This window comes from Rosa chinensis, chromosome 3 (assembly GCF_002994745.2).
Source record: "Rosa chinensis cultivar Old Blush chromosome 3, RchiOBHm-V2, whole genome shotgun sequence".
NCBI lineage: Eukaryota > Viridiplantae > Streptophyta > Magnoliopsida > Rosales > Rosaceae > Rosa > Rosa chinensis.
Window position 1 is genome coordinate 22,418,871 of NC_037090.1, and position 13,144 is coordinate 22,432,014.

Here is a 13,144-nt window from a genome sequence, read left to right on the forward strand (position 1 = left end):
TACCACTGTTTTAGGATTCCAGCGTGGTGTGACTTCCACTCATACCACGGTTTTAGGATTCCAGCGTGGTGTGACTTCTACTCATACCATTGTTTTTAGGAATCCAGTCTTGTCTCTTTGTTGTTTAGAAGTCAGTTTTTATTTTGTAGACGTTATGTAAATTGTATACACACGACAGTTCTTCCAGCATAAAATGTGGTGTGATGACTTAAAAATTCAGTGCAAGTGTGCTTTCACACGACACATATAACTCGAACTGTTGTACCATGACATTTGAGACCATGATATCAATACAAACTGTCGTCTGAATTGTAGAAATTTTGTTTGATTGTACCCAAAAAACCTCATCAGATGACATATTTTCCTACTATTGTTGTAATGCCAAAATTCAGATTCTGGAAGCAAAAATGACCAAAAGAATAGTAATTTAATCATAATAGAAAGCTGTTATAATCCCATAGCAGTCTAAATGGATCCGATGTATCCACAAAATAAGGGATCACATCTTTGAAACTCTTATAGCAAAATACATCCAGAAATGTACCTAAAAATGTCACATAATCACATCTATAGGAGAACTACAATTAAGGCCAACCCAAAAAAGACCAACTTCTAGCTAAACAAATTTCTCTCTATCACTTCAAAAGCTTTCGTCACTGCTCCATCTTCCACATGATTGTCCAGTTTAGAAGCAGGCAGCCTTCAAACTTGGATCATTGTTTTTAGAACAAAACCACCACGACAAACTTGGCCAGAAATGTGCTTTTTAAAGATAGGTTTCCACTTCTCCCTGCAGAACAAAACCACCACGTCAAACTTCATGCCTCAAAAGAATACTGAATTGTCACATTTTCCTTTTACCACCAAGGTTCTCATAGCAATGTAGATTGCTGGAATTGTGCATCTATAGATTAAGAAACAATTTGTGGTATGCACTGATCTACAAAAAATTTTAACTTGTGATAATCCAAAAGACAGGAAAATAAACTAGTGCCAGCCTTCGCAAGACAACAATATGAAATCAACATTTGAATATCCGTACTATAGAGATATCAGGAACTATCCTATTGAGGAACGTCTCTGTATCAGTATGAACAGAAGAGTCAGAGTTCTCATTGATAGTAAAAGGAGCACTTATGTGCAGTGCTCAAAGAATAATCCAAATAAAAAACCTCATGACCAATTTACCTGTCTAATTTTCTCAGTACCAGTTGCAGCAATGAAATCAGGAAGCTGAAACGGTTGTTTCTTGATACCATGTTTACCCTGCAAAATCAATCAAGTCTCAATGAGATACTAGTAATGGTATAGTTTTTTACTCAAATCAGCAGTCTACTATATTAAAATTATAGATGAAGTCCAGAGCACTAAGCATTATGGGATGGCCTCTGAAAGTTCAAAGCAGATACATTGGTACCTTTAAAATGAATAAAATGTGTACAACATGGTAAGTATATCCCCAAATATGGCCTTAGTTATGCCTATATTCCCCAATCAACACTAGCAGATACATATGAAGATAAATCAATCAAGGGTGACTTTTTCCAAACACCTATTACTAGTAAGAAATTTCTGGCTTTTCAATTTGTTCACAGAATACCTAGAACTGCAGGTGAGCAGGTTTATGTTCTTTTGTCAAATAAAACTGGAAGAAAGTTAGTAGTAGAGGACGACCACGGCTTAGAGAAAGTGTTAATTTAGCATTCCTATATTCCCATATTATTCTGCATTTTTAATTCTATTTACTACATTTCGATGACTTTGTGAACATGTTATGCACTCAGAATCTCATAATTCATGAACCACTGATTAATCTAAACCAGAGTAGAATTAGAAAAGCTAGGTAGATTTAATTACCAGATTCAATGTGTAAGAAATTCTTGTACGATTTCAAAAAGACCAGCAATTTAGGATCAGCTGCAGTTGCATCCCACACCTGGAAACATATTAACAGTTAAACAATCTTAATATCAAAGCTGTACAGATGGGAAAAAAAATAACAGAGAGAAACCTACATAAGCTATTTATCTAGCATATAGTCCAAGTATTTACCAGGTCCCAATTATGCCTATATCCCCCAATCAACATATAGTCCAAGATTGTGTTAAAACCATTTGAATTAGTTACCCTACTACGTACTACCATTTCATACCAAAAGCCAAACCAAAAAAATCAAACAGAAGTAAAAAACTTAAACTTCCTTTCTTGAGCAAATGAAACATAGGCAAATGACAGTAAAAACAAACTAATTAAATCAAAATTTAAAAACATAGGTTCTAATGTTCACAGTATTAGTTTCCATGATAATTAATATGAAAAACATAGGTTCTAATGTTCACGTAGAGTTACTTACAATTATTTATATATGAGATATATGTATGATGCAGCATATATATGTGTGTGTAGTGAATGTGTGTAGTGAATGTGCACGAAGATGGTTTCCTTCTGTTCTGGTTTCAGATTTCCACAATTCAAGATCCACAAGAAGTACTTAGAAGACAAAAAACCACAGCACTAGGCAGAACCCCCCAACTCCAACACTATGATTACAACAAAAGGCTGCTTAGCTAATGCTTAAATGGATAACCCCATACTCTTTATTCTGGATAAGAAAGACAAAAATATTAAAAACCCAAAATTTGAAGGAATAATAATCTTTTAGCAAACAATTCACCAGAATATATGCCAAAACTAGACATGAAAATGACCACTACCTAAATTCCATTCTATCAATCAGTACCAAATTCCAAGATCCAATTTTTATTCAGCACCCAAAAATTTTTTCTTATTTTTCTCTACAACTTCCACCAACCCTGTTTGTATTTCTTGTTCCAGAATTACGAAAATTCACAAAATAAGAGAACAAAGCCAGATTCATATAGCAGCAATATTCTTTGTTTGCTTTGGCTTAGCCAAGTAAAATCAGACAAGATAAAAACGTTTGGTCCGAGGAAAAGACAGAGCAGAGTGTTGGAACCCAGATTCAGAAAACAACGTTTTGAATTTGTGGGATTAAACAAAGCCGAACAAGCAAAAGGGTACGATCATACACACATCACGAGGGTAAAAATATGCATCTTAAATCTCAAGGCATACATATATATATATATATATATATATATATATATATATGTAGTTCAAAGATATTTTCAAATACATACACACATCACAGTCAAATCCCACATAGAAAATAATATATGAACAATGTGCAGTGAGTAGCTTAACGCTACCAGAAACATAGTTCTTAGCAATTTGCTAAAAGGAAAGGAATCATCGAGTAGAGAGTGATTACAGTTACTGCTTGCCAATGGTAGGGATTGTTGGACTCTCTTTCCAGGCCACCATTGCTATAGTGCGAATTCCCTGTGAAACAAATGAATGCATTAGTTGTCATGAGCTACAATTCATTATTAGACTCTCATCTTAGGGTCTACGGAATCAAATGTTGCATGTTGCAATTCATTACTCTCCTTTTTTGCGCCAATTTCTATGAACTAGATGTTTTAGGGTACTTTTTTCAATCTTTAAACGTGCAAAAATAAAACAAAATCTGCATAAACATATAGACAAATCTATAATTAGTGACAGGGTTGATGATGAAGCTAAAAGGGCTAGAGCAACTGAATAAAAGAACAAACTAGTATGACATTATCATTAACCAAAAGTAGTTAGAAACAAGCAGGAAATTACCTGGAGGAAGCCTCTTGTGGTGGCTAATCCTCCTACCAGTGAGGACTTGGTGTCGATCGAAAATTTGGAAAATCCCATTCATGCATCCTATAAGCAACATCCTCAGTCTGTTTCGCCTTGGTGCCTTTAAATAACACCAAGTCCCTCTCCAGAACCTTCTCCCAGACATGAACCCGAACCCGAACCTAAAACGCAGCGTTCAATGCAGCCTCCCATAGTCACGCCTGCTGCGAATAGATGGTGGACGAGCCTCGCCAGGACCAAAACCCCCAAAGCCAAGCCCTCATTTCGCAATCGCGGAAGATGGTAAAGCCAAAACCACTATTGATCTCTTAATTGAAGTAGTAGCAACTTAGTTACCTTCTTGGCCCAAATTTTGACATTTTTGCCTTCAATCTCAAATCCACAGCTCCAATGTACGTTCGAATCCAATACTGAGACCACAAAATTCAAATCCCAGTTACCCATAGCTGAATTTAGAATCAAAATCCTAAAGCCTGTCGAAAATCGACGCAAATCCCTAACGCTAATTAATCCGACTCCGATTTCGAACCCTGGCAATTCGAGGTCTTCTTTCTCTGATTCAACTCTACCCGAAAGCAATAACCACCATCGGTGAAAGATCTGAAGAACCCTAGAGGCTACCCATTAGGTTTTCTTCCCCTTCACTACTTCCTAGATCGAGTAACCAGATCGCTCCCAGATCGCTAGAGGCAGAGATGGTTTTTGTCTAGGTTTGTCGAAGAGAGAGACAGCTTTGGTTGGGGTCTGTCGAAGAAGGGATAGGGTTGGGGCCTATCGAGAAAGGGTTTGTCGAGGAGAGAGAGAGGTCAGGGTTTGTGAAGAAGAGAGAGTGTCGGGGTCTGTCGAAGAAAGGGCAGGGCGTTTGTGAGGGTCTCTCAGTGTCGGGGGTGGTTGTGGAGTGAATGCCGCTTTCTTCTAGGGCTTTGTTTTTTTCTTTTTCTTGTTTTTCTTAAGTATACTTTGGTCTAAATGGGCTCATTTGGCATGGACACATGTATAAGCAATTAGTCGATGCATATGTACAAGCCATCAGATAATGGTTTTACATATAAGTGTCGTCTGAATGCCACTTCAAAATTTTCAATTTTGCCTCCTCACGCAGCCTGGTGAGAGGGAAATAGATTTGGGGGGAGAGAATGGAGGGAAATGTTGGAGGGAATGTCGGTGAACATGTTTTGATTTACAAATCTATAGATTCACACCACAGTTTTAAAGTAACCGTCATATAAACACTACATGCTGAGGAAATTTAAGTGGTGCCAATTGGTGCGAAACTTGCCGCCTCTCTAACAATTTAACCTCACACCACGCTTCCATTTATAAACGTCTTCTGAAGCAATACATAATTTCAGTATGAAAAACACCAGTTGGTTGAATTCATATTAGAAGACGGAAATTTTACAACCGTCGTCTCAATAATGAGAAATGATTCACACCACGGAAAACAGTGTAGCGTCGTATGAGAGGTGTCGTCTGATTCATTTTTTGTAGTAGTGTTATGTCATTGTATTAGAGCATTTTGTTTCAAGCCAAAATTTTATTCTATTGTTTGTGTTTTGGCCAATTTTTTCTTTTATTTATTGCTCTTACAATAATCTATGGACTTATAGAATCCAAAGAAATACTGATAAATCAATCTAATAAAATCTGTTAAACTCCATGTGGAATTAAAAGAATCCGTGGAATTAGCAGAATCCATGGATTATTAAAAGTTAGCCAGAATCTTTTAAAATCTGAATTGAATACACCCCCCTTACTCACTCAGGTTTTATTTCAACGTATCTGTCCCATCACATGTTATTAATTGTCGATTTACCCCATGACATTAACCTCTATCCATTCTATCGTCAATTTGAGGGTTAAAATTGTTTTTCTATAGCAAACTGACGCATATATCGATTGATTCTTCAAAATATTCTACACTCAACACTAAGAGTCTCAGATCGACTCTGAGGACGACTAGAACCCTAAAAACAAAGGAGAGAAATTTCAAGAGTGAAAGAGACCTCAATTCTCAAACTTCCAGAAAAGCTAAGCAAGCAACGAACAGAGATTCGCTCATCATTGAGTGAATCGGCAAATCGGTGGATGAAGATGTAGTTTTGAGAGATAGCGGAGAGCCTCCTACTCACAGTAAGCTCTCATTTTTCTTGTTCTCCATATATTTATCAAATTGTAGTGGTTTAATGGTAACGGTGTTCTCCGTGTTCATGGTCCTATTTGCCAAGCATGGAAATCTTCTTGTTTAGGTGTTCTTGTCTTATTTGGTTTAGACGTTTAGTTGTTTAATGTGCGGTGGGTTTCTCCTGCCAACTAGTGGATTGATATGCCTCCATTTTCTATTAGAATTTTTTCTAATGAATTTTATATTACAACAAATATGAGAAGAAAATTTCGTCAACCCCAATTGAGTATTCTCATACTTTCATACTAGAGTTAGTAGTTTAATAATTCATTGTCAAAGCCAATTGCAATTGACATTTACATACTATAGATGGATTACATAGTCTATATGTTATGATTTTTTAGTTCTGCTCTTATGTTCTGTACCAATCCATAATTTTAGTTTTTTTCATTGTTAATTGTATATGCAGGTGAGCCAGATTATTTCACTCTTGGAATTAGGCATGGGGTGACTTCGTAGGTGGTGATTATGTAGAGTTTATGTACATTGGGTAGATGACTGTGAGGTTGACACATTCAGTAGGCGGGACATTGAAGCTGCTACTAAACATCTGGGTTATAACTTATAATAGATCGAGATCCTATTCTTTCACAAAAAAAAACATGATTTAGTTCAACTTAATGCTGACCGCAGAGCACTTGAGTGTGCTCAAACCATTCTACCCAAATAGTTTCAGTTGTATATATGACGGACAAGTTTCAGTTGTATATCTGAGGGACAATGCTGTTTTAGAGAGTCAAGCATATGCTACTCCTAATAATTTTTGGAGTAAAGAAATTAATTTTGGTGATCTGCCGATGAGCTGTGACGTGTAGGTAAATTATAATTCTAACATTGTAATTGGCATATGTAAGAGTAGGTGGGCTAAGATATATTTTTTTTTAAATAAGAATAATAAGAAATTAATTTTTGGTGATCCTTATTGTCAAGAATTTGCTTACCAAGTATATAATCCTTTGGGGAAGTTATTGAAGTTCAACAGAATGACAAGTTTAATCTCGTGGTTGATATTGGGATGGAAAATGGTGAGAGAGAGGTGGATAATGATGGTGAAGAATGTATAATCATCTAAATGGTTGTCTTGAAGACAATGAAGTTGATGATCCAAAAGATGAGGACTTTTGTTGATGATGATTATGAGAAAACTCAACAAAGTAATGGAGAAGGTTTCAGGGAATATAAGAAGTCAATTGTATTAGAAACTCTACAAGACTACTGGTTAGAACCAGGTGAAGAATCGTCGGAATATGATAACATCGATGATTTTGAAAGTTGTGAAAGCTCTTCAATGGATGATGATGATGAGGCTACCTACAAGCAACAACTACCATAAATATAGCATCATAACTCTACCACAAACGGTGCAATTCTCAAGCCAAGAGAGCCAGACATTGGAGACGATAAACTTGTGTGGATTGATTTCTAACTGGACGGAACTTCTACATGTTGTGGCATTTAGTGTAATATTGTTAACATCAATTTTCATATTTTTTTTTAATTTCTGTTTTATATTCTTAACATGTTCTTTAACAAGTGCTTTTCACTATTTTTGAACTCAAGTAATGACATGCTTCAATTGAAGTCATTACAGATTATTATTTAGCAATGCACAATGATGATGACCCAAATTTATATTGGTAATTTGGAAGAAAATATTTTTACATTTGGAAGTCATAGATTATTATTGTTATTTTTTTAAATAATTTATTTTCAATACTTCATTAATCGAGTAAGCATTTCAACTATAGAACCTTGTATATGAATTGCATTATATCTGCTTCACGAGGCGTAGTATGGTAATTTCAATCCAACAGTAACAACATAATGGATAGAGGTTAACTTTATGGGGTAAATCGGCTGAAATAAAACACAAGGGGGTAAATGATTAGGAATTGTGATTTGTGTTATTTGAGATATTAGAAGAGGGAGGATGAACTAGCGGTCTCATAGAAGTGTGTAGCACTAGAAGAGAGGGAATCTAGTGGTTGCTATACAGTTAAGGTGGAGACACTAGGAGAGATGGGATAGACTAGTAGTCTCTAGATGGAGACACCAAGAATTCAAGACAGGGGGGATGTACTGGTGGTCGGAGTAGTAGATTGGAGACACCAGGTTAGAGGGGATGTACTGACAATCATAGGAGTAGCCGTGGTTCGAAGAGAGAAGGGATGGATTGGAGGCTTAGATTGTATGTCAAAGTTTGAGACTTGTTAATGGTTTTCGCGTGCTTTTTTCAACCCAAGGTTTACCATTGGGTGCCGGGCAAGGAACTAGTTGCTACTCTTGTTTTGTCGGTTTTCACTCTCGATAAAAGTGTTTTTCATAAATTGCTGGCCAAAGCATCCTTCTACTAAGTGAATCACACGTGTGGTTTTAAGAATGTCTTAAAAGAAAACGTATTACCCTTTTTTCTTGATTCCTTTATTTGAGATTGAATTATTTATGTCCACTCTGATGCAGAAGCATCCAAAAATAATCCTAAATTAAATTAAGTGTTTTATTATCATTAAATATTCTGCTGAGCCTAGTTTTAGGTCTTATGACTTTTCTAGATTCTTGTTGTCCTCATTAATTGTCATGTTGGGTCTAGTCCTATGTCTTTTGACTTTTGTTGTTTTAGGACTTTTGACTTTTGTTGTTTTCATTAATTGCCCTGCTTGGTCTAGTTATAGGCTGCAACTGTTTGCATTTATTCTGCATTTATTAAGGTTGCTGGAAACTACTATATATAGCTTTGTTGAGTCTTTGCGAGGAAAGCAGGTTTTCATAAATAAACTAAGTTTCTTTGGGATACTTAACCCTAGAACTCAAATACTTCGTTCCTACTTCCAATCCTACTTTCAATATCTCTATATTCTGGTTGTTTGTGCTAAGAACTTCTCTCTCTAGTGTTCTTATCCTAATGTGGCAGGAAGACAGAAATCTAGCAGCAAAGCAGAAACTTCCAGTTTCTGCTCTGTAGCAATTTTTAGTTTTTGTTCTGCATCAAACTGGTATCAGAGCAACACTCTGGGCCTGCAAAATGGCTGGACGTGGTAGAGGACGTTGTAGAGGAGCCTCGGAGGATCAGCAAACAGAAATGGCTGAGATGCATCGTATGATTGAAGACCTTACAAGAGTAGTGCAGGCTCTTCAAGGTCATGGACGTGTGGGAACCCATATGGAGATTTCGGAAGGCGACCACAACACCTTGGAAAATGAACTGGAAGGTTATTCCGAGGATGAATAAGATGTTGACAACCCTTTTCATGATGTTGCTGGAGATGGAGGACGCCCAAATCGCAACAGATTGGAAGAGCGGTTGGTTCGTGCCTTAGATTTGAGTGGTGGAGGAATCAAAATCGAGGTTTCTGACTTTTTTGGTCAGATGCATGCAGAAGACTATTTGGACTGGGAGGTTAGTTTGGAAAACTATTTTGAGTGGAAGCCTATGGTAGAGGATAGAAAAGTGTTGTTTGTGAAGCTTAAGTTGAAGAGTACTGCACTTCAATGGTGGAAGACAGTTGAAGAGCAGCGTACCAGGCAAGGAAAGCAGAAAATCAACACATGGGCGCAGATGAAATCAAAGTTGCGTAAGCAATTTTTGCCGGCTGATTATGCAATGGAGTTATATGAAAGATTTCATTCCTTGAAGCAGCTGAGCGCATCCCTATTTGATAACCTCTCAATTCAGGTTGGACTAGATGAGACCAATGAGCAGCTGACCTCTCATTATCTTAGTGGATTACACCCATCCATTAGAGATGAAATGGGGGTTGTACGGCTATACAATTTGGAAGAAGCTCAGCAATATGCCTTAATGGCAGAAAAAAAGCTACAACGTCATGGAGTTAGGAGGTCTAACACTGGACGTTTTGATGGTGCTTGGCCAAAGAATTGAACTACAGTTCGTGGGGTGCGTAGTGACCAAGTAGCTGGCCAAACTACTCGACCGGGTGGTAAGAATGTCGTTGGAGTTGAAAAGAATGAGAAAGGGAAGGAAGTAGCAAGGCTTGGGTTTCAAAACACTGGTGCAGGATTGTTTTGGAGAAACAATTGTGACTCGGATGATAAGTATCCTGCAACTCACGGTAACAGTAAATACATCAAAATCAAATCACGGTAACTTGCAGCATATCATATGGGTAAAAACAATTACTTTACTAGGCCACTAGCTTCTGATTAACATCAAATCAATCCCAGCACGCCCCAAAATATAACGAGTTTAAGATTAGAAAACACTTTTTAGCAGAAACTAGAATGAATACTAGGCTGCTAGCTTTAGATTAACATCAAATCAATCCCAGTGCCCCAAAATATAACGAGATTAAGATTAAAATACACTTTTTAGCAGAAACAAAATAAAAGTAGCAGAGATCCACCTCCATCGGTTCCCGACTGAGTCCAGTTACCCTCTGTCTTTGCACAATAGAAACTAAACACAACAAGATAGGCACATGTAGTTCCAGATCCACCAAATTACAATACAATCGAATGCAAGAAAGAAAAATTCAAAATTCTACCGGATCGGATCTTTAATCTTCTTCATGGATCCAATAGAATGGAGCCAGATATCAGAATTGAACACAAGTGCTCCAACCCTTTTTTTTTTTTTCATTTTTTCATTTTTTCATTTTTTCTTTTTTTCTTTTTTTCCCAGTGGTGTCATAGAATGAGTCCAGAGACCAAAATGGAAAACAGAGTACAAGGGCTTCTAGCTCCTGAGATCACTTGACCCCGTTGTATTTATATGGCGGCTGAGTGAGTGAGTCGACCGTTAATGTCGCTATCTTTTCGAGCCTATACTGACCGCACATGGGACCATTTCTAGTTACCATGAAATGCTACTTAACCTATTTCACAGAAAAAAGAAAAGAAAAAAGAAACGCTACTTAACCAGGTGCGGGCAGCAGTTTCAGAATCCAACTATACCTTCCAACAAAAAAAACTCATGACAACACTTTTGTTTGCATACACAAAACAAGCAGATGATCTGGTCTGGCTTCTTTTTGCTCATCAATGGAGGGAGAGCAATAGGTGGTGTTTAGGTTGGTCTCTGAGAGTCGGATAAGTCCCACTAAGTTGCCAAATGTTAAATGTCCCTGCAATGGCGTCAGGGGATAGACCGTGTCTGTCGGCTTATAACCTTCCGATGGCTAAGTCTGTATCTGGCTTGATGTTAACAATTAGGGGAGATAGGTAGTAGTGACTTACTTGAGGAAGTGGGGGGCGTCTTATATAGCTTGTTTTGGAATTGGAGATTTACTCACTTTCGATGTGGGAGAATGTGCATTCCTCAAACGAAAAGGAAAAGTCGAGAAAAGTTGTACACAAAAACCTACATGTAATGGGCAAGCTCATGAGTCTAGTATTGATACAATCGTTCCAAAGGTTTTATTACCTTAAAGGATCATAGTTTGAGTTAGTTCCTCTTGATGACGATGATTAGCTTGGAAGAGCCGAACACTTCAGTTGGATACCTTAGTATGAAATTTGTCTGATGAGCTACATCATAGTTAGGAATCTAGGTACGAATCTTTGTAGACTTAAATTGAAAGAAGAAATTGCAAGTCAAGATTAGTTCTCCAAGACCACTGTATCTTCTAGCTTCGCCTGGGGAGAAATCCATTGCATCAAGATTAGCGCACGACAAGATGAAGGATGAGTACAAATAGTTTAGGTGACGACTTTCGCATTTGCCTCGTAAATCGCGCATTCGCTTTTTGAGACGAGGACTTCGAACATGTCTTCCACACCAAGAGTTTACATCAACAACTTTATGTTCTTTTTTTTCTTACTAAGAAAAGCTAATTTTCGTCTCTTGCTTTAGTCAAAATATTTTTCTCTTAAGTCAATAAACTGCACCTTAAACATTCGAGTTTTCTCTACTGAGCTCTTTCATTTTCCAAAGTTCGATAAATTTTAGGTCTTTCTAAAATTCTGCAGCCTAAAATTTGAACACCAACTCAAACTATCTTCAATGTTGTTCTAGTGAAATGCCTTTGAAATTATTTCCTTACTTAACAAAGGGTTCTTGCCAACAAATCTTGTTCCTAAGTTAGGATAGTTGAAAATTTTCCAAATCTGTTTTCAAGCTTTGGTCTATGCAGCTATTTTGAATGTAGTTTTACCTGACCTCTACTACATTTAAATTTCTAAAATTTTATGACGGTCTAAATCAACATCTCTACATTGAAACTATGTGTTAATTTCTGAGATTCAACGGTAGGTAAATCTTGTTTAACGCTAGTCCATGTTTGGACCGCAACGCTACCTCTACCAGTCAAGTAAAATACAATGGGCGTCAAAGGGAGACCATGGTTCGCGGTCTTCTCTACTCTGATGCCTAAGTCAGTCAGTGTATTTGTGTTGACAGAATAACGTTAGTAATAAATGCGTAGTTAATGAGAAGAGAGGAGTTGACCTTTTATAGGTGAGGAAGAGACTAATATGTTCCTTGTTTTCGATGTGGGACTGATGTGCTACTATTCCCAGCTTCTGGTGGTTCAACGAAATACTTGTACAGTATGCTCAGTTGATGAAGAAACTACAAGAGCTCTAATTTTCTTAACTAGCTGGCCAATTAGAACGACATCAACCAATTTATAATTTTTTTTAAAATAATAGAGAATTAGACGATATCAGCCCCTCGTTAGCAGTCTTGCGAGATGTGCCTACCCTCTTCAAAAGAGGAGAGGACTGCTACACCCTAAAACCCACCACCCATCCCTCCGTTATATATTATTAAAAAAGAAAAAGAAAATACATCATTGGGAGAGGGGACCAAGACCTCTCCCGAAAAAGAAGAATACAATTTGAGACTACAAAACTCAAATGATAGTACCATGGCCTCCCAAAAAGAAAACCCGTAGAGCAACCGATCTCTCTAACCAATAACATAGCAGCGAAAGAGTCAAACAGCCAGAGCACCATGCCAACTCGCAGGAGCAAATTTAGAGGACACCACCCAAAAGTTACAAAAAAGATTGGTAGTGTTAATGGCCTACACAGCCACAATATCTTGACAAGTACCTAATTGGAAGCCATGACCATGAGAAAGCCCAACAGTAGGCATAATAGTTGACAACATTGCACGAACTGACTCATGGATGGCATGCTTAGAAACTATGTCCACATGCTTAGAAATTATTTCCATTAAGTCCATGAAATACCCACCGTCAACCGCGTTGATAGGGATAACCCAATGAATCATAGAAGAATTCTTACATACGACAGCCGCACGGATAGAAGAATTCTTACATACGG

The 13,144-nt window shown here is 37.4% G+C and overlaps 1 protein-coding gene across 2 annotated transcripts; it reads right to left on the reverse strand.

Moving 5' to 3' along the window:
• Positions 1 to 393: 393 nt before the first annotated feature.
• On the reverse strand, positions 394 to 4,651 carry LOC112191578. 2 transcript variants are annotated; one of them, XR_005808755.1, is made up of 5 exons: positions 3,691 to 4,647; positions 3,293 to 3,363; positions 1,858 to 1,936; positions 1,189 to 1,266; positions 394 to 790 (listed from the first exon to the last, which is right to left on the reverse strand). XR_005808755.1 is itself a non-coding variant. In XM_040517101.1 (4 exons), the coding sequence occupies exons 1-4, from the start codon at positions 3,857 to 3,859 to the stop codon at positions 767 to 769; spliced, it is 342 nt and encodes a 113-aa protein (XP_040373035.1). In that variant the 5' UTR covers positions 3,860 to 4,651; the 3' UTR covers positions 394 to 766. The 2 variants fall into 2 exon arrangements, 1 of the variants encoding a protein (XP_040373035.1); XM_040517101.1 differs by lacking the exon at positions 1,858 to 1,936 and having other exon boundaries at positions 3,691 to 4,651.
• Positions 4,652 to 13,144: the final 8,493 nt, after the last annotated feature.